This window comes from Staurois parvus, unplaced genomic scaffold, assembly GCF_062004578.1.
Source record: "Staurois parvus isolate SC_StPar_1 unplaced genomic scaffold, SC_StPar_1.0 ptg000564l, whole genome shotgun sequence".
Classification (NCBI taxonomy): domain Eukaryota; kingdom Metazoa; phylum Chordata; class Amphibia; order Anura; family Ranidae; genus Staurois; species Staurois parvus.
The window spans coordinates 3,086,627-3,108,880 of record NW_028318360.1 but is presented as its reverse complement, the minus strand read 5'-3'; the positions used below and the strand labels follow the sequence as shown (position 1 = coordinate 3,108,880).

At 40.5% G+C, this 22,254-nt stretch overlaps 1 protein-coding gene across 1 annotated transcript in view; it reads left to right on the top strand.

Annotated features, from left to right (window-relative positions):
- LOC149450705 (piRNA biogenesis protein EXD1-like) overlaps nt 1-22,254 on the top strand; it is a 98,989-nt gene that overhangs the window by 59,301 nt on the left and 17,434 nt on the right. The window contains exons 5-7 of the mRNA XM_089691558.1: nt 4,736-4,842; nt 12,497-12,558; nt 16,605-16,691. Coding sequence (XP_089547684.1) covers nt 4,736-4,842; nt 12,497-12,558; nt 16,605-16,691 — 256 coding nt within the window. The remainder of the gene's footprint in view (nt 1-4,735; nt 4,843-12,496; nt 12,559-16,604; nt 16,692-22,254) is intronic.

Genomic DNA, 22,254 nt, shown 5'->3' with positions numbered 1-22,254 from the left:
AGCTTGAATAGGTTTTGGTAAATACCTGAAAAAAAAATTGTGCCTGTGTCCAAATATATATGGACCTAACTGTGTGTGTATGTGTATATATATGTGTGTGTGTGTGTGTGTGTGTGTGTGTGTGTGTGTACACTGCTCAAAAAAGTTAAAGGAACACTTTGAAAACACATCAGATCTCAATGGGGAAAAATATTATGTTGGATATCTATGCTGATATGGACTGGGTAATGTGTTAGGAATGTAAGGATGCCCCATCGTTTTGATGGAAATGAAAATTATCAACCTACAGAGGACTGAATTCAAAGACACCCAAAAATCAAAGTGAAAAAATGATGCTGAGATTTCATTGCAGCAACTCAAAATGGTACTCAGTAGTATGTATGGCCCCCACGTACTTGTATGCATGTCTGACAATTTCGGGACATGCTCCTAATGAGGCGACGGATGGTGTCCTGGGGTATTTCCTCTCAGATCTGTACCAGGGCATCACTGAGCTCCTGGGCAGTCTGAGGTGCAACCTAGCGGTGTTGGATGGACTGAAACATGATATCCTAGAGGTGTTCTATTGGATTTAGGTCAGGTGTGTGTGGGGACCATTCAATGGTATCAATTCCTTCATCCTCCAGGAACTCCCTGCATACTTTCCCCACATGAGGCCAGGCATTGTCGTGCACCAGGAGGATTCCAGGACCCACTGCACCAGTGTAGGGTCTGACAATGGGTCCAAGGATTTCATCCCGATACCTAATGGCAGTAAGGGTGCCATTTTCTATCCTGCAGAGCTCTGTGCGCCCCTCCATGGATATGCCTCCCCAGACCATCACTGACCCACCACCAAAACGGTCATGCTGAACGATGTTACAGGCAGCATAACATTCTCCATGGCTTCTCCAGAACCTTTCACGTCTGTCACATGTGCTCAGGGTGAACCTGCTCTCATCTGTGAAAAGAACAGGGAGCCAGTGGCGGACCTGCCAATTCTGGTGTTCAGTGGCAAATGCCAATCGAGCTCTGTGGTGCTGGGCACAGGGCCGACTAGAGGACGTCAGGCCCTCAGGTGACCCTCATGAAGTCTGTTTCTGATTGTTTGGTCAGAGACATTCACACAAGTGGCCTGCTGGAGTTCATTTTGTAGGGCTCTGGCAGTGCTCAACCTGTTCCTTCTTGCACAAAGGAGCAGATACCGGTCCTGCTGATGGGTTAAGGACCTTCTACGGCCCTGTCCAGCTCTCCTAGAGTAACTGCCTGTCTCCTGGAATCTCCTCCATGCTCTTGAGACTGTGGCAATGGCACATATTGATGGACTGCCTGTGCAGCCTCTGTAGGGTCCAGGTATCGCCTCATGCTACCAGTAGTGACACGGACCTTAGCCAAATACAAAACTAGTGGAAAACAGTCAAAAAAAGATTAATAAGGAATAAAATGTCAGTGGTTTCCATCTGTAAAACCATTCCTGTTTTGGGGTTTGTCTCTCTCATTGTTGCCCATCTAGTGCACCTGTTGTTCATTTAAGAAGCTGAAACTGATTAACAACCCCCTCTGCTACTTAACTGACCAGATCAATATTTCAGGAGTTTAATTGACTTGATTATACTCTGATTAAAAAGTGTTCCTTTACCTTTTTTCAGCAGTGTGTGTGTGTACCCAAACAGTGTCTGCATCTGATTGGATATGGGTGCGGTTCAGTTGATTGATTTTTCAAATGAGGTATGTCAGGCAGTGATTGAATTTACAGTGCAGTCGAGCAAAGCCACCTTGTGAAAGAAAGTGTTATTTGCAGGATCACCAGGTAAAAATCAAGTAAAATGCCTGAAAAAAATCTAATGACTGGTAAGCTTCAATATACAGGGATGTGGGAATTTTTAAAAACTACTTGTACAGGGACTAAATAGGGGTCCCAATCTACTTGTCCCTCATGACAATCAACTTGTCCTGATAAAAAAGAAAAATTCTAACCAAGTCATATTTAAATCTGAGGTGCTTTTAGGAATGTCTGGGGCTTTTAAAAACAAAAGGGGCTTTATGGCGACTTAAACTTTTAATGTTTTTAACATTTGCCCTGTTTATCTCCTCCTCACCTCCCAGCCTGTCTCCAGTACCGCACCCGGGAACCAGCAGGGAGGGAAGAGACCTTGCAGTGTGATGAGCACCGATCGAGTGCTTGTCAGGAAAGGGGAGTGTCGGGCTCTCTTAATGCTCAGCAGAAGCGCATTTGCTGAGTGAGTAAATGAGGCGCCGACCTCAATGAGAAAGAATCATTTTTCCTTCAGGTTACCCTCTCATGTGGAAACACTTGGCTGCTCGGTACAAGCGCATGCTGAGCAGACAGTCAAGCTCCATTGTCCGCTCCATTAAAGGATAAGTTCACATTAAAAAAAAAAAAAAAAAGTTAAAATAAATTAATTTAAAAAAGCACTCTTTTGCAGGTAAAAAAAACAATGTGCATTTATTTATTTTTTTTAATAGGAGCCTGTAAAGCATTGCACCAGCAATTAGCAGATCACTGGTGCCATGCAGGACTCCAGCAGACTGTCAGTGTAATCCGTGCATTGTACAGGCAGGCAGTTTCACACTGACGGGAAGAATCAATGAAACTACCAGAGCGCTCCAGAGCACTGTAGTAGTTCATTGAGAACTACAAGCTGAAATTCGCAAAGAATGTTGGTACTCATAGTTGATTCATTCACAGAACTCTGTGAATGGATGATGCAGTCATGTTGCAGAGCCCCGCACAGCTGTGCTCTTTTCAAAAAATGACAACTTGTACAGGGAACATCTCCTCGTACTGTTGCCACACAGAGGGCTCAGATCGCTGAGTCACTGCAGGAGTAGGAACATGTTACATGTTCCACCCTAAAAACAAGTAGAATATGTAACACGTTCCCGAAGGTGAACTTGTCCTTTATCCCTTTCGCTGCCAGATCCGTTTTTGCGTTTTTAGCACATGTGTAAAAAATAATTTTAGGCCTTAAGATTACACAAATCCCCCAAAACATTATATAAATTTTTTGAAAGCAGACACCCTAGAGAATAAAATATTGGCAGTTCCAATTTTTGTATTACCACAAAGGTCTAGGAAACTGTAAAAAACACACTTAAGTTAATATTAGCGCACAAGAAGGCAACAAATTACCCATTTTTGGCAGAATATAAAAGATGAGGTTTCACCGAGTACATAGATACCCAACATGGCAAACCTTAAATTTGCGTGCACATGAGAAATGGCGACAAACGTTAGTACACTATATTTTTTAAAGCCCCTTATAGGTTATCAGTTTAGTGTTATGGAGGAGGTCTAGTGCTAGAATTATTGCTTTCATTCCGGCGTGCGCGGCGTTGTGTAACATGTGAATCACAATTGACGTTTTCATGCATAGGCGCCCGACGTGTGTGTTTATTTTCGTATGTGCATGTATGTTGGGGAGCCTTAGATCTTTCGGGGAGGAGCGATTATGTGCTTGGGTGTAACTTTAATCTTTTTACAATTAAGAAATACATTTTTTTTTCTTACTTAACTTTTTTTCCCCGTCACACAGGGGACAAAAAAATCACCTATGTGACTATTTTTTGGTGACAGGTTCTCTTTATTGAGCCATGCAGGTTTTCTTTATTGAGACATGCAGGATCTAAAAGACCTGCATGTCTTCTTTGGGCTCCCTGCAATGCCGTGCATATTGCATTGCATTACATTCTTTCCTGCCCTTGATGGCCAGGAATCTGTCAATGGGGACCTGGAAGTGATGTCATACACTTCCAGGTCAAGCCAAGAAGGGGAGGAGACCGGGCGTGTGTCCACTCAACTCCAATTGACTGTCCTTAAGGCTTTAGGGGGCCGAACTGTGGTCAGTGTGAATAGAAAATGTCCCAGCATCAGTGGGAGTAAACACTGCTCCACCATTGGTTTTAACAGGAGGAATAGTGTCCCCCTACTGTCGGCACTTGCTATACCGATCCCCGGCCCGCAGATGGGCAAGCAGAGCCCAGGATACATGCGGGGGAGGGCAGACGCACACATGGGGGGGCAAAAATAAAAAAGAAGCCTGCTTGCCCACTGCATGGCTAAACAAGAAATAAATCCACCTGCCCGGTGCCCATGTCCCGGGGGCGTCGGGCGATATAAACCACGCACTCTTGAATATAAAATACATTACAGAAAGCAAGACTTGTATTCATAGACCATTGAATATTCTACAGGCTATCTTCAGGTGATTGGACACAGGTGAAAAACTTTGGCAGGACTATAGCCCATGCTTATATAACTTCCAGTTATTGCAGTTGATAACATTCATACTGTGTGTGGGAGGAACTTTCTCTATTTATTGCCTAAGGGCCAGTTCATCCCACAGAAACGCAGTCTGGATGCTTTTCAGCAGGCACATTTTTGAGCCGTTCCAGTGTAGTTTTTTTCCAAAGTTTCCTGTTTTTTGAGGGGGTTTTCCGTAATGCGTTCCATGCATTTTTGATGTGTTTTGCCACGTTCGGGTGCAGTTCCCTGCAGAAAAAATGCAGCATGCTCTACTTATGTTGACTGTACTGGAATGCACTGCAATGTTGTGAAGTTTGCGATTGAAATCAATGTAACCTACTGTCTATGAATTTTTGATGCATAAAAACAACGCACTAGACTGCATGTGGTGCCCTTAAACTTTCACAATAGTATATGAACCCAGAATTTGGGTGCACAGTGTCCATATGTGTCAGTGTACTTTATAAATGTGAACCTTACTTCTCTCAGGGACATCGATACTTCTTCTCAGGACCCTAAAATTATCAAAGAATTTCAACCAGAAAGTAAAGGGAAAGATGCTTTCCACATCAGCCTGCAGATCCTAGAAAGAGCAGGTATTTCATGATATATTAAATGTTACATTTTCATCTTTCTCTATCAGGGCTTATTTAGATGGGCATCCTTTTGTGGTGAGCCGCTTTTTGCTGCATGTGCATCTACCTCGGAGTTGTGCGCAGGCAGCCTATAGATGTTGATGCAGATGCAGCAGCTGCATGGACACAGATACATGCAGGCAGATGCAGGTGCACGGATCCGAATGCAGACACTATTGTGTGATTTAGGAGGAGAACTATTTTTTATGAAATTTTGAGGATCTACAGGAATCTTTATACATCTATCTGGATTCAGTGTTTTTTTTCTAACTTTCTCAAAGATACATATTGGGATGTTCAGCAGATTTTGCAAGGGTAATTGATTAGGACATGACTTCTAATGATAACACGTATAGTAAACAAATTGCTGAGAACTGTTGTGTCCAAGGCTACATCAGGGGTGTATTTAACACAAGGCATTTGCCTAGGGCAGCATTTTTCAGGGGGGGCAGCACTGCCCCTCGGAAGAAGGGATGGAAGAAGGGACACACGTGGCATGGGGACCTGATGGGTTCCGAGAGAGGTTGCAAGTTTCAGGACGGTGTATGCACAGCCCGACTCTCGTTCCCGGGGATGTCCGAAGCTGTGAAGGTGAGTGTCTTTCTCTCTTTCACCATGGGCGATGGTGGCTGGTGTATGGGGGGCAATGGTAGTGGAAGGCTCTCTCGGGTGGGAGTCCGGGGTATTGTTGGGTCAGTGCCAGGCTCTCTCTGCGGGGGGTGCCGATTTTTGTGTTGCCTAGGGCAGCACAAAACCTAAATACACCGCTGGGCTACATATCAATGCTATAAGAGGGAGAGAAAAGGAGTAAAAGAGTAAGAGAACGGAGCATATGCGCAGAGAAGAGAAGGGTAAAGATAAAGGAGTTTGGGGGGGGGAGGGGTAAAAGGAGAGGGACCATTACCCCTCCCTCGCCACTGGACAGTCCCAGTTACAACCCAGATTCTTCACCAGTATGCAAGGAGGAGATTAAGGCTCTGTTTACACCAATGCATTTTTTGGTGCTTTTTGCAGAAACGCACTACAGTCAATTCAACATGGTTTCCTATGGGGCATGTTCACATCTATGCTTTTTTTGAGCTGCTGCGTTTTTGGAAAGTGCTTTTACTACAATGGAGAAGCTGCTGAAATGCATGGTAGTGCATTTTTGCCATGTTTTGCATTTTTATTCTGCCCAGCAACAAAAAAAATTCCACTTTAAAAAAGAGCTTAACAAAACGCGGTAAAAACGAAAAACAAACTGCGAAAAGCATGGCAAAACAAACAAAAATAAAACTGCATAGGTGTGAACGGAGCCTAAAAGTCCACCAAAGCTGTAAAAGTGGGTTCAAGATATGACATGGTTGCCAAATCTTATTAAATTTACAAATCAAGTTACTGAGCCTCACAGTTGAACAGTCCATATTATAGACAGGATATACACACCTATAAATCCTCCCGAGAGGGTGGAGATGGTTTCTTCCACTTTAAGACAATTAATGATTAATGATTAATCAGTTTTGTAGCTATACTTAAAAAAGATATTGAGAGAGTGCCACCCCATAAAGTGTGCAAGTGAATTCAATTAGGCAGCTGCCCCTTTAAAGTGTAACAAACACTATATGCAATGTAGAAAAATATATAAGATCAGCACTGGCCCTTTAAACCAAATACTCAAAACTAATTACTGTTAACCACCATCAATCAATGGCAAAAATATTCACCAAATACATAAATGCAGCCTAACCATATAAAGTCCAAAATTGTCTTGTAGAAAATTCCCACTCACCATATTCTTAAAGATATACTTGATTCATCTAAACAAAGTGCTCCACCAGGTGCAGGTGCAAGTGAATTGCTCACTCACCAGATTCCTTATGGCCAGCAATGTAGCCTGCAAGCCTTAGATATCACAATCCATGGATGTTACTATATAGTTAATTTGCCTAGATATGGAAAACAGGAAGTAACTGAAGAAACGGATAAAACAGTTTAAAACAAGTAAATATGATATGCTATTTAAATATACTAATTAAATATGATATTCCTATCTATTTGCTAATTGTAGCAGCATAAGGATTGCAAATAGTCAATGTTGAGGGTTCTTCAAAAAATTTCCGCACTTGCAATTTAGAAGTATCACAGCCATCTTCCCCGCAGCGTGACAACTCTTACACTAAACTGCAAGGTCAGCTGGCTTGCCAGACAGACTAGTCACGACACTCTCAGACAGGACCGATTACTACTCCCACCCTTACAGTTTCCAATGAAAATATAAAATCTAAACTTAAAATAGAAAATTTTTGATCACCCTTCGTATGTACAGTGGGGATCGAAAGTTTGGGCACCCCAGCTAAAAATTTGTATTAATGTGCATAAAGAAGCCAAGGAAAGATGGAAAAATCTCCAAAAGGCATCAAATTACAGATTAGACATTCTTATAATATGTCAACAAAAGTTAGATTTTATTTCCATCATTTACACTTGCAAAATAACAGAAAACAAAAAAATGGCGTCTGCAAAAGTTTGGGCACCCTGCAGAATTTATAGCATGCACTGCCCCCTTTGCCAAGCTGAGACTTGCCAGTGTCATGGATTGTTCTCAATCATCGTCTGGGAAGACCAGGTGATGTCAATCTCAAAGGTTTTAAATGCCCAGACTCATCTGACCTTGCCCCAACAATCGGCACCATGGGTTCTTCTAAGCAGTTGTCTAGAAAACTGAAACTGAAAATAGTTGACGCTCACAAAGCCGGTGAAGGCTATAAGAAGATAGCAAAGCATTTTCAGATGTCAATATCCTCTGTTCGGAATGTAATTAAGAAATGGCAGTCATCAGGAACAGTGGAAGTTAAAGCAACATCTGGAAGACCAAGAAAAATAGCAGACAGAACAGCTTGCAGGATTGTGAGAAAAACAATTCAAAACCCACGTTTGACTGCACGATCCCTCCAGAAAGATCTGGCAGACACTGGAGTTTGGTACACTATTCCACTATAAAGAGATACTTGTACAAATATGGTCTTCATGGAAGAGTCATCAGAAGAAAACCTCTTCTACGTCCTCACCACAAAAATCATCGTTTGAACTTTGCAAATGAACATATAGACAAGCCTGATGCATTTTGGAAACAAGTTCTGTGGACTGATGAGGTTAAAATTTAACTTTTTGGCAGGAATGAGCAAAGGTACGTTTGGAGAAGAAGGGGCACAGAATTTAATGAAAAGAACATCTGTCCAACTGTTAAGCATGGGGTTGGATCAGTCATGCGTTGGGGTTGTGTTGCAGCCAGTGGCACAGGGAACATCTCACGAGTAGAAGGAAAAATGGATTCAATAAAATTTCAGCAAATTTTGGATGGTAACTTGATGCCATCTGTGAAAATACTGAAGTTAAAGAGAGGATGGCTTCTACAAATGGATAATGATCCTAAACACACCTCGAAATCCACGGGGGATTACACCAAGAGGTGTAAACTGAAGGTTTTGCCATGGCCTTCACAATCTCCTGACCTCAACATAATTGAAAATCTATGGATAGACCTTAAAAGAGCAGTGCGTGACAGACAGCCCAGAAATCTCAAAGAACTGGAAGACTTTTGTAAGGAAGAATGGGCAAAGATACCTCAAACAAGAATTGAAAGACTCTTGGCTGGCTACAAAAAGCGTTTACAAGCTGTGATACTTGCCAAAGGGGTAAGTACAAGATATTAACTCTGCAGGGTGCCCAAACTTTTGCAGACGCCATTTTTTTGTTTTCTGTTATTTTGAAAGTGTAAATGATGGAAATAAAATCTAACTTTTGTTGACATATTATAAGAATGTCTAATCTGTAATTTGATGCCTTTTTGGAGATTTTTCCATCTTTCCTTGGCTTCTTTATGCACATTAATACAAATTTTTAGCTGGGGTGCCCAAACTTTCGATCCCCACTGTATATGTGTGTGTGTGTGTAATAAATATATATATATATATATATATATATATATATATATATATATATATATATATATATATATACACAGTTGTGTTCAAAATAAAAGCAGTGTGTCGAAAAAAAGTGAATAAAGCTCAAAATCCTTCTAATAACTTTTATTTCCATACACACAAATGCATTGGGAACACTACACATTCTATTCCAAATCAAAACATGAAGAAAAATATATCAAATTTGTGTTGTTCCTCTAAACAAATTGAAGAAAAGTGAATATTAGACTGTTCAAAAAAAAATAGCAGTGTTTGTATTCTTCTTTACAAACTAAAACATTCACTATATAAACTGAAAAATGTTTGAAGATTTTGCTTTCCTTTGAATGACTTAATGAATATTTAGTTGTATAAGCACTGTTTCTGAGAACTGCTGTACATCTGTGTTGCATGGAGTCAACCAACTTCTGGCCCCTGTGAACAGGTATTCCAGCCCAGGATGATTGGACTACGTTCCACAGTTCTTCTCTATTTCTTGGTTTTGCCTCAGATGCTGCATTTTTAATGTCACCCCACAAGTTTTCTATTGGAGTAAGATCCGGGGATTGGGCTGGCCACTCCATAACGTCAGTCTTGTTGGTCTGGAACCAAGATGTTGCATGTTTACTAGTGTGTTTGGGGTCGTTGTCTTGTTGGAACACCCATTTCAAGGGCATTTCCTCTTCAGCATAAGGCAGCATGAGCTCTTCAAGTATTCTGATGTATTCAAACTGATCCATGATCCCTGATATGCGATAAATAGGCCCAACACCGTAGTATGAGAAACATCCCCATATCATGATGCTTGCGCAACCATGCTTCACTGTCTTCAGTGTACTGTGGCTTGAATTCAGTGTTTGGGGGTCGTCTGACAAACTGTCTCCGGCCACTAGACCCAAAAAGAACAATCTTACTTTTATCAGTCCACAAAATATTGCGCCATTACTCTTTGGGCCAGTCAATGTGCTCTTTGGTAAATTGTAACCTCTTCAGCACGTCTTTTTTTCAACAGTGGGACTTTGCGGGTATTCTTGCAGATAGCTTGGCTTCACATAGGCGTCTTCTAATTGTAACAGTACTCACAGGGAACTTTAGACCTTCTTTGATCTTCCTGGAGCTGATTGTTGGCTGAGTCCTTGCCATTTTGGCTATTCTTCTATCCATTCGAATGGTAGTTTTTCGCTTTCTTCCACGGCTTTCAGGTTTTGGTTTCCATTTCAAAGCATTTGCGATCATTTTAGCTGAGCAGCCTATCATTTTCTGTACTTCTTTATATGTTTTCCCCTCTCCAATCAACTTTTTAATCAAGGTACGCTGTTCTTCTGAACAATGTCTGGAACGACCCATTTTCTTCAGAATTTCAGAGAGAAATGCACTGTAACCAGCATGTACAACATTTGCTGCCTTTCTTCCTTAAATAAGGGCAATAATTGCCACCTGTTAGGCTACGTTCACACTAGCGTTGTGTGCAGATGGCAGAGAGGCATTTTCGAAGCGTTTTTACCGCTTCCCAAACGCCTCGGACAATTCTGCATATTGCAGCACATGGTGCTGTTCTAATGGGAGTGTTAGCATCACGGCGCGGCAAACCGGACGCCTCTGGTCGAGTCAGGAGGCGTTGAAGCCTCCTATTCTAGTCTATGGTGCCGCTCTGCAAACGCCGGGCGTTTGCAGTGCGGTTGCGACGCGGTTCCGGGGCGTTTGCGGAACGGTAACACCATTCAAACTTCATTATAGGCATTTGTAGGGCATTTTTAATGCTTGGCAAACGCGCATGCAGTGTTAGCGGAGCGTTTGCCAAGCGTTAAAAACCGCTCCGCAAAGCCGGACCAACGCTCTCCAAATGCTATAGGGGCGTTTGTCAAGCGTTGGTAAAACAGTCAAGTGTGAACGAGCCCTTATAGCTGCAAAGGGTGGGCCAACTCAATATTGAACCCTACGGACTAAGACTGGGATGCCATTAAAGCTCATGTGCGTGTAAAGGCAGGCGTCCCAATACTTTTGGCAATATAGTGTGTGTGTGATTCTTTTCTTTATGAAGACAATCCATATTCATTGTTGAGAGGAGCTTGTAAATGTTATGAGATGCTGATGTGACTCTAATCCTTGCTTGAAAATCTGCTTTTCCAATTCTTGCTGATGAGTTGCTTTTTACTTTGCAAATACAGTAGAGTAACGTGGTAGGTCAACATATATTGTAAGAATATCAGGACAAAATGTGAAGCAGCAAGGTGGAGTAATAAAAAAACCTGACTGGACAGAGAGTGAAAACAGCCTGGTGGCAATTAAAGATGCTTATAGGAAAATGATCAGGACCTATATGTGCCAAGCAAAAAACCATCTGGTTGGTTGTAAAGTAAAAGTGGCTGGTCAGGTGGACATATGCATCTCTTGGCACCTGTGACTTGATTTTAATTTTTAAGTGAACCTCAAGCCACTGAACCACTGCTGTATAAGCAGGATTGTTTGACAAATGCTAAACTAGCGTGTTCCTTCTTATCCCTACAAATATATGTTGCGCTCCTAAATACTTGGGGAAATAAATGGGGAGGGGCTACGTCATCACTCGGAGAGGAGCTGCACAACACGATAGACGGCAGGTGTATGACTCAGAGGCCAGCAGAGGATTTCCAATGGGATATTGCGTTATTTAAACCTGTCTATTGTGAGTTTAATACTTTGATGGTGGGAATAAAAAAGTTTTAAAAGGTAAAGCACTATGTCCTCTATTTCTTCCTGCATGCGGAGTAACACAAGGAGAGGATAATTAGGAGGTCTGAGATAACAAAAGGAGTGTGTAATCCCTGAGGGGATAATCAGCCACCAGAGGATACATCCATTACTCCTAAAGGAAGGATCTCCCAATTTTACCAGCAAAAGTATATGTCCAGCAGGTTCCAGGGAAAGTGAACCGAAAGCGTGTATAGCCTAATTGCAGGCATCAAAGGAGGTGAGCGCACATCTTCACTATTTGAAGGATTCACAAAAGTCACAAATTGAGGAACAACAAGCACCAAGTCACTATATATAAACAATTGTTTATTCAATGGGACTATTATTTTGATGATGTTTGGATTCATACTAATCACTACTAGTTATTTATGAGCATTTGGTTATTTTTGTTTATGGGGATCATTTAAATGCGTTTTAGTTGAGGGTTATTAGTTTGTTTATTATTTTTGTTATATTAAATGAGGGTATTATGAATATAAATGAAATTGAGGGTATTAGTAAGTACATCATATCACTAATGATTTATGAGCACTTGGTAAAATATTTTTTCAGAGGAGTATTTTATGTGGAATTATTTTGATGTTTATTTGGAGGAGATTGATTAGTTGAAATTATCTATTTAAATATTTTTTGGTATTTATACACTTTTATTAGTTATTTGTATCATAATTTGAATTCATTTAATGGTAATAATTTAATTATTTATTGAGAAGTATTTAGGAGCGCAACATATATTTGTAGATATTTCTAACACAGTTGTAGTTATGTGTTTCATGTTTGCGATCCTCTAGTAATTATCACACCTGTGGCTCGCAAGTCACTCTGATTCATCTATACCTTCTTATCCCTGCTACTGGCAACCATTTTAATGGTGAACTGATTATTTTACTATTTCTCATTTTCCTTACATAGTACTCTTTACCTTTTCTTTTTCGCAGTTGAGAAGATGGATATTCATTTTACTGTGATCGATAAGCTCCATGTGATGTGTAACTTTGCAGTAAGTAATCTGCAGATCAGACCTGTAATTAACAGGTTGGATGAAAACATTGTTTCCATTAGAGATATATTTTATTTTGTATCCCTTGGGGCTCATTCACATGAGCACAGAGGCACATATATCATGTGTTTATATGCCCAGGAGAGCTGTACAGATCAGTCTGCAAATCAGAATTCTTGCGTCTGTGCAGGGATGGATGCATGGACCTGGACGCAGTCTTCCTCTGTACGGGTCTAAACACTCATATGTGCTGGAATATCTATACAGCTGCTGTGTCTGTCAGCTTGCCATTGATTTTTAACCGCCTGCTGGTGACCTAAAAAAAAAAAATCTGTTCTGCGGTCATGGGTTTATGCTCTGCTCTATGGACAGCCGGGTGTAAACGGACTTCACTGTTCGTTTACACCTGACTGCCCTCCGATATGATGAGGAGGTGGATCCGCCTGAAAAACTGACAGGCAGACCTGATTGGATCGCCTGTGCAGAAGGGGCCTTAGACTTCAGTATATGGACTATTTAGAATTATGTTTTTCTTGGCTTAAAAAGTGAGATTTCTTGGCAACTCCTAAGTCCATATTCCACTTTAGTTTGCAGATATGGGATAATGGGAAAAAACATTCACTGACACCTGACCATCCCAAGACCATATACGAATTCCCCCATCTGACACCTGCCATTGGTAACAGATAGGGGTGTGCCGTGTGCCCTTTTTGTACACCTGAGCAGCAGTGGCACATGCTCTTTAGAAATACAGATATAACCGTGCCTTATTCCACATTTCCTCCTTCTGTAACCTGATTTGTACATTTCCTATTCCACACAACCTAATTCTGTACACTTTGCTGTGTATATAATATATATACCCCCCTTCCACACACCGTCTCATTCTATGCACTGTACTGTACATACCATATGCTTCACCAACTCATACTGTGCTGTACATTCCCTATTCCACACGCTTCATTCTGTAACCTGCACTGTACATACCCTGTTCTACACATCTTCTTTCTCTCCACTGTGCTGTACATGCCCTTTTCCACACTGCCTCATTCTGTATCCTAAGCTGTATGCTCTACATACCCTATTCCACACTCTCATTCTGTACACTGTGCTGTCCATACCACATTCCAGTATGTCTCAGTCTACACTATGCAAGTTGTCTCGTGCCCTGTTTATCCACCGTCCTTTAAGCCATGCTCAATACTTAGCGCAGGTATAAGCCAGACCACATTTTTGCCACACCATGTGCCACATTTTCTTGTTCATAGGGTAGGGGGACCCAACTGATTATCTTATCTTCCACACAGGTTCGCTGCATTCAAAAACACCCCTGATCGTCAGGGTATATTGAACTTGCATTTTGTAGACTTCACTATTACTTTTTTTCAGTGGGAACGTGAGGGAATGCAGTTCTGGCACCTCCAGCACTGAATGTATGTAATGGCAAGATGTGCTGGGGTGTGCTGAGGGATCTATTGATTCTAGCTGTTGATGGATCTATTGTTGCTGGTGGGGAATCAATTATTGCAAAGGGATTTTATGTTTCTTTGTTGCTAGGAGAGATCTACTGTTGAGGGAGTGGTCTATTGTTGCTGGAGGGTTTATTGATGCTGACTGCTGGGAGAGCTGTTGTTTCTTCCAGGGGTTATTTTTGTTGCTGGCTGGTCTATTGTTGCTGGCTGTAGGGGATCTATATAACTGTTTTTTTTGTTATCGTTAACAAATTCCATACCAATTACTTAACACTATAAAAGGATACTTGGTTCTGTATTCTCTAAAAGAATTGGTATTGGAAGGAGGAATCAAGGGATGGTGTTCAGAGGTGGGCAGGGGGCGGAGACAAGGGTGACTAAAAAGGGGGGAGTTCCTGCACCTATTCCTAGATTCATCATAGACATATAGTGAATATAACTTAATCTGGCCTGGCTGGAGAAGCTAAAAGGTGGTTAGTAAGAAAGATGTTTTTTAGTTTCTCTCTGCAAATGCAGGTTCTTGTGATCTTTGGCCGCATTTCCACACCAGAAAATTACTAGAGGATAAGTGTATATGCTCTTTCTACTGTACCTCAAATTGTGCCAGCCCCAGCTGGTATATATTCTCTCCATCAGCATCCCTAAGTATCCTAGATGCATTAGAAGTATTTTTTCACATATTTTATGTCATTTTAAAGCAAGAAAAGGTTGGGCCTCCTATCAGGCTTTTATTTCTATCTGTTTCCTTTATTGGGGAGGATTTCCCATCACTTTTTGTCAGTACAGGAAGTGAAGAGAAATTTCGCCAATAAGGTCACAGACAAAACACATTTTAATAGCATAAGGAATGTCTGATAATGTTTGTGTTGCTGTCCCAACAAGAAGTTTGACCTTTCCACTTTGTCCAAAACTGGAATTTTACTTAAAGGTCTCGCAGGTTTAAATCTACACCCAAAAAAAAATGTACTTTTGCACAGCACAGACCCTCTTGGTATGATGCAGTACAAAATTCTCACTCCCTACTAGACAAGACCTATGTAAAATGTTTCTCAGAATCAGAAGTTTTGATTTTGAATTCAGTAAGTCCACAATGCAGTAAAAAATGTACCTGGAATTCATAACTTTCAGGACCCCTATGACCTGTTCCTTATTTAAAAACAAGATTTTCAATAGTTTACTATTACAAATAGACAAGGAAGCTGCACTCCACATGTATCATACAGTGCTTCTCTAATTAAATAAATACACACATATTAAACATATTTTTATGTGAAGTACAAATCATCTGCATGTCGAACGCCACCAGTTCCTGGTCGCTGCTGGTTCCATGGGATTGACATCTGACCACTCTTGTTCTTGAGTGTCCACACCGTTGGGGCTCCGGTTCATGCAGGTTCATCCTGGATGCTATTATCTTACAATTGCTCTGACTAATATTTATTCTTTATATGTACTATCATGGTAATGATATAAATGCCATTGACTAATTGTGTGTGTATGTATATATGTGTGTATATATATATATATATATATATATATATAGAGAGAGAGAGAGAGAGAGAGAGTGTACATATTATGATTCATCTCTGTGTCCATTTGGAATCTCTTCTGTATCTATGCCCCCTGAAGAAGATCAAAAATGTGAAATGATCAAAACACGTCAGTTAACTTTCTCCCTTTCTTGGGTGTCTTCACTTTGTGAAGAAAGCTTCTTTGTAATATTTGTCGGAGCGAATGCCTTTTTTAACAAAAAAATTATGTATTTCTTATAAGCATGTCTATGTAATAAAGTTGATATTTTTATTTTTTTTTTAGTTTTCTTGGGTGTATATGTGTAATGTCCCAGTTTGCTGCAATAAATTCCCATAAGGGGTTTTTTTTTTCTATGAATGCTGCCAGTTTAACCAAAGTTAACAACTGAAATATGACTGTGAGGAGGCTATAACAAGTACTTATTCTAATGTAAAAATAATTTCCAAGTGGAAATAAATAATAACATGGCTATTAATCTGTTTCTGGAAGCAGCAGATTGTTTGGGAAAATGGCATAAACCTTCCTTTATTGGATAGCTGGTTGTCAGAAACAAACAAACAGTCTTTCAACAGTGAAAGCAGAGCATTGACGGTGGTTGGTGGGCCTTGCGGGCACATGGTGGCATCAGTGTTGGTTCAGGAGTTGGATGTGAAACAATGAGCATGTCAGCTTATGCATTCATTGGACGAGATGAGTTTGTCTGAAAACCACTAAGCGAATCATTCATGTTTGTCCAAGACTAAAAAATGTATTATACTTTTGGCTAAGCTCTGTGTCTGAAACCTTCTTCCTTATTTCCAGTTTTAGTGTTCAATTTAGGGTCCAATGTTCCATAGTTGGCTGTTTTACACATTATGCCTGGTTCCAAGTATACATAGGGATTTTCATGTCTGTAGTTCAGTTTTAAACGGTTTTACAGAAGCAAATTTATTTTAATATTCGAACTGTTTAATATTCCATAAAATATTTTTGTTTAGAATTTTTGGTAATGTAATAGGGGATGTATTGCATTATTGAAGACCCAATTCCTTTCTTCTTTAGATTAGCCACCTTCAGTGTCAGACTGCCATTGGTTTGTCTGCTGCAGGATCCAACTTGTGTCGTCATGTGAGTCTTCACTGGCTTCAGGTAAGACCCACCAGAAAAGGATTTATGATTTTGAATTGATTCTTTTTGTGTTAAAACTGGCTCGCATTCAGTGTTGGCCACCTGGAAGTTGGAGCTGAGGTACAAAATGTCTTATAAATATGCAGATGCTGCCAGAATTTATTTTTTCTTTCCTTTTGTAAGCAGTGTTATAAAAAATGTTCACCGCTGATTGGTTACTTGATGGCTGTCTGTGACGGATGAGAATTATGAATGATGTGGAGAACTCTAATGTGATGCTTATGAGGAGTCTTTCAGAAAGCAAAAAGACTATGTGTGAAGCTTCAGGTAGAAGCTGCCAGCCGCTGGTTCTCAGGCTGCATACAAGTTTTAGATCCGTGAAGACAAAGCTATTTAATTTTACTGCTAGTGTTGTATCTTCCCTAGCTGTAATATGCAACCAGAAGGAATGAAAGCTTTTGTCCAAGTATTTACACATGGATATTTCATGTCATTACAGATTCACACACATCCACTAATTACTGATACTTAGCTTGTGTTTGCTCTCACATTGTTTTCACATTCACTAACTGAAGCCAAGTACCAGGTTTATCACTTGGCTTCAGCGGGGTCAATGGGGGGGAAGGTAGGAAGCAACAGAGAGAGAGTGATGTTTTAAACCTACAGGCCTGCCATATAGAATCGGTGTGTACCCACAGACATTTGTAATTTAGAAGTATATGCTGCTTCACTTGTTGCCCACGTCTCCTTTTTGACAAAAACTCATAGCAGGGCTTCTTGAAAAACAGGTGAGAGAGAGACAGTGGCGAGAGATCAAGAAGTGGGCATATGTCTTGTGAACTTGATTACAAAGCAAATGGCCAGTCACGATGTATGTTTGTGAAATGTTTCTGGAGGGGCTAAATACCTATTTATACAATTGATTGACTGTCAGGATGAGCTTAAATCCAAATGGTGTATAACAGAAAACTCTTTTCTCTGAACATTCTTTGGACAACACAGCAGATCTCTAAGGTACATAAACAAGGTGAAAGGCTTTGCCCCTCTCTTAAGGCTGTACCCCTTGCACATGCAGTTTTAGTTTAAACATCTCTCAAACTGAAGATTTAGGATTGCAGCTTTCTGCTCTCTTCCACCTGGAATGAAGCTACTTCTGGACAAAAATTAGACGCATTTCTCCCTGGCTTCCTACAAAGTTACACCGTGTACCAGATACTCGGCTGAATACTCCTGATAAATTTCGACTCCTAACAACGTCACACTGTACCCCAAGATCTGAGATTAATTGTGGGAAATATCTTCTTGAAATGATTTTAATAGAGAAACCTGTTGGAATGAGTGCATTCAAGTCCTTGAGCTCCCTAATCTGCAGTGCCCCTCTCCTAGCTTCCTTGGACTTAGTGACAGCTGTTCTCTAGGTGGGCATTTCCAGGAGACCTGGTTGTAAGAAGAACCTCATCTCCCAGTAAAAATCTTGGAGCTTCAGTATTAGACCAACCTGTTGGAGAACCATTCAATTTATACTCAATTGGACAATGGCATGTTGGTGGTGTACATCAACCATCAGGAAACAACCAGAAGCCTTGCTGTGGCAAGAGGGGTAGAGCAGATTCTTTCTGGACAACTTCACGTTTCAGCCATGTCAGTTCTGTACATTCCATGTGTAGACAAAGGGGAGGCAGATTTCCTCAGCTGGCAGCGCCTGGACTCAGGAGAATGGTCCCTACACCTTGAGTTGTTCCAGGACCTGTGTGTCCTATCCCCAGGTTCAAAACAAACTGGAAAAGCTTGTACCAAGGTGCAGACATCCACTGGCAGAAACCATGAGTTCTCTGTTGGCTCTGTGGAAGTATACCCAGATCTCTGTGCCTTTCCTCCCCTGAAACTTCTTCATTAGTTGGTCTGCAGGATCAAGATGCGGGCATGTGGTAGACTGACTTGGTAAGGCTTCTAGCAGATACACTGTGAGTCTTACCAGGCTGTCCAGATCTCTTGTCCCATGGGCTAATTTGCCACCCTGCTTCTCAATTTAACAGCATGGCTGTTGAAGCCCAGGATATGAAGAACAGGGGCCGGAGATTCCTACAATGCTCAAGGCTAGGATGTCCACTTTCTAAAAGGTTTATTATGAAAGGTGTATTTCACTTGGTGTGAATCCAGGGGATTTTGGTTCAGGTTCAGAATTTTTAACTATACTTCCTGCATTTGTGTTTGGGTCAATGCTTGCGTCTCATCTTAGGCCAAGTCACTGCCTTTTCCCCTTTTTTTTCTGAGACTGTGGGCTTCCCACTCTTTGTCTAAGTTCTTTATTTCCCCCAGTCTGTTCCCAATTCCTTGGGATTTGAATCTGGTTCTTTCAATGCTTTATAAGCTGTCATTTAAACCCATGAGAGACATTAGTCTCATTAACAAGGTTGCATTCCTTGCGCTATCACTTCTGTGTGGTGAGTGTTTGAACTTGTAGCCTTATATTGAAAAGGACCCTTTCTGGTCCCCAATATTTCCTTCTTGTCCTGGGTGATCTCTGCCTTTTCACCTTAACAAGTACATTGTTTTCCTGTCCCTTTGTCCGGCTCTGGTTCATAAAAAAGAAATTTTCCTCCATTGTCTGAATGTGGTTCAGGCTGTGCAAGTCTACTTCATTGCCACGGTTTCTTTCAGAAAGACTGATTCCCTTTTTGTCATTTTGGATGAGCCCCAGTAGAGGCACCCCAGCTTCTCATTCAACTATTTTTAGGTGACTCAAACTGACCATCATGGTCAGTCCTGATAGGGCTCACTCCACTAGGGCTTTGAGTAACTCTTAAGCTTTTAGGCACCAGGCCTCTGCTAAGGTGGACATTTCTATCTCATCTGATGCCATCTTCAAGTGTAAGATCCTTTAGGGGACTCTCAGACCTGCAAAAAGTCCCCATTTGTTATTTACATTGGGCTGGCTAGCCATTGTTTTTTGTGTTGGCCATCCCTCAGTTGGACAGCTGTTTAAAGGATAAGTTCACCTTTTAGACACAAATAATAAATGTACATTTCTTTGCAGGTAAAAAAATGTGCATTTATTATTTTTGTCTACAGGAGCCTGGAAAGCATTGCACCAGAGATCAGTAGATGGCTGATGCCATGCAGATCTCCTGCAGACCTGTCAGAATATCTACTTGTCAAAGGGGATGTACGAGCAAGCAGATATTCTTACAGCTTCACTGAACTACCACAGGGCTCCACAGAATTGGTGCAATGCTTTCCAGGCTCCTTTGGACAAAAACAATAAATGCACATTTTTTTACCTGCAAAAAAAGTGCATTTATTATTTTTATCAAAAGGTGAACTTATCCTTTAAAGTGGTTGTAAAGAACATATACCCAATGAAGTGATTTGCCTCATGTGATACATATAGATGAAACAAATCCTCTTACATAAGTTGTACCTGTTTGTCTGCAATTTCTGTTCTCTAAATCCGTTCAAAGTGCTGGATGTATAAAACTTGTCTGAGCGTTCAGAAAAAAAAAGGATGGAGAGCTGAAGTTACCCTTTGCAGAGCTCAGTGAGGAGAGTTCTGTGAGCTGATTGGAGAGAAGAGACAACCCCCTCCCCCCCCCCCTCCACACAAGTCCCAGAACAGAGCTGAGGCTGTCAGTCTGCTGGAGATCCCTCCCCTGTCGCCATTTTTCTCTTGGGTGTTTGGAAAATTTGACAGAAGTGACTCAACCAGAGGAATGAGGCAGTAGACAGAAATGACACTTAGTGCTCTTAATTGGACAAGTACACACTAAAGAGAAATATGCTTTGTTCATATTTTATGTCTGAGGTTTACAACCACTTTAAGTTGGCTATACATTAGTAGATTTTCAAAACAATTGTTTGTACGAACGTTTGTTCTAAAAATTCTCACAGCATATTTGAATTACTTTTGTTTTCAGCTTTCGCTTTTCGAATGAATAGATGTTCCCAAATGAAAACCGCATAGCAGGGTGGATAAAATTCAATGATTTTTTTTAAAAAATCAGATTTTTTTTTTATTTAAATCGGATTTTTTTAAATAAAATGCTTTTTGAGGAAAATATATTACCATCCAAAGGTTATTCCATCATGAAATAAAGATTAGTTTTTTAATTATGTAGAATAAGGCTGTATATGTTTAATTTTTTTGGTAAATAAATTCCATGAATCCATTCACAATGTCATGCTCTTCCAGAGGTTTTTGTAAGATTATTGGGCAGTTTCTCTGCCTACAAGATATTATCACAGATGCTCGGTTTACTTTTGCAGTTCTCAAAACTGAATCTGACTCAGCGGAGATCACATGCCTCTTCACAGCAAAAATGTTATAACATGAACAGAGTTAAGAAAAAGACCTTTCCTAACTTCTACAAACCTATGAATACAGAATCAACCCCTTCAGTGCTAAGTTTCAAGAAGTTCAGTGAATAGAATAGAAACAATATTTTCTGATTGTTTGGAGTGGAATAGATCTGCACAAGAAGAAAGTGAAACTAAGTGTGAGGAGGAAGGGGCTGACAGTCTAAGTTTCTTAAAATATATATATTTTGTTTAGCCAAATTAGTTAACAAACATGGATGTTTAAGCAAATAATATATGCTGGAATGTTATTGTTTCAGTTGAATAAATCTATTTAAATTGTTATTATTAAGGTAATGATTATTTTTCTACTTCCTAAGTACAACAGAAAAGTTGTCCAAATATGAATGATTAACCTATTAAACTGGGGATAAAAAAACTAATATGAAAAGTTATTCTAAAAATCTTCATCTACTTGCATATTAAAGTTATACCAGCAAGAATGTCTTTATGTAGAAAACTAGGATTTAAATCAAGCCTGACTGACTAGTGATTTAAATCAAATCCACCCTGCCGCATAGTAAACACTTTCTGGCCTGCTCCTTTCAATATTATTGTCACTGCGGTTGAAAACAAAAATACATTTTATGCTCACTAATGATCAGTAATCGAATGAAAGGCCCTGAAAGGAAAGCTTTCCAATTAAATTCTTCTAGTGTATGGCCAGCGTAAAACTGAACTCTGAAATGAACCTGAATTGTGGAAGTTATGATCATAAAAAAGGCAAGCAGAGGACAAAGGACCAGTCAGCCTCACCAGTACTGACATGATCTCTCTGCAGCTGATCTTTTCCCCATTAAAGTGTTACTAAACCCACATCAGTAAATTAAGTTTGTATATGCAGTAAAGCATGCGTGTTTATACTCGCTGTGGAACCTAAGGAGTTAATCCTCCGCATTGTGTAAAAAGGATGTTTGATCATCTTCTCTGATCCTCCCCTTCTTCCAGTGTCTCCTAAATATCTCCTGATAGAACAGAGGCTTGGGGGCACACTGCACATGCTCAGTTTGGTGTGTACTGCTATTTTTTTTTTTCCCCCTGGGAGAGTGCATGTGATCAGCACAGGGCCAATCAGCACTGTCCAGACAGAGGTCAGAGGTCCTGCATCCTCCTACACGAGAATGAAAAATCCTACAAGCTGGAACCAGTGCTCTTCTGGACACTGATAGAAGTCACAAGACTGCCATATACTGCTAATGAGAAAAGGTATTTAGCAGTTTATATTTACTAG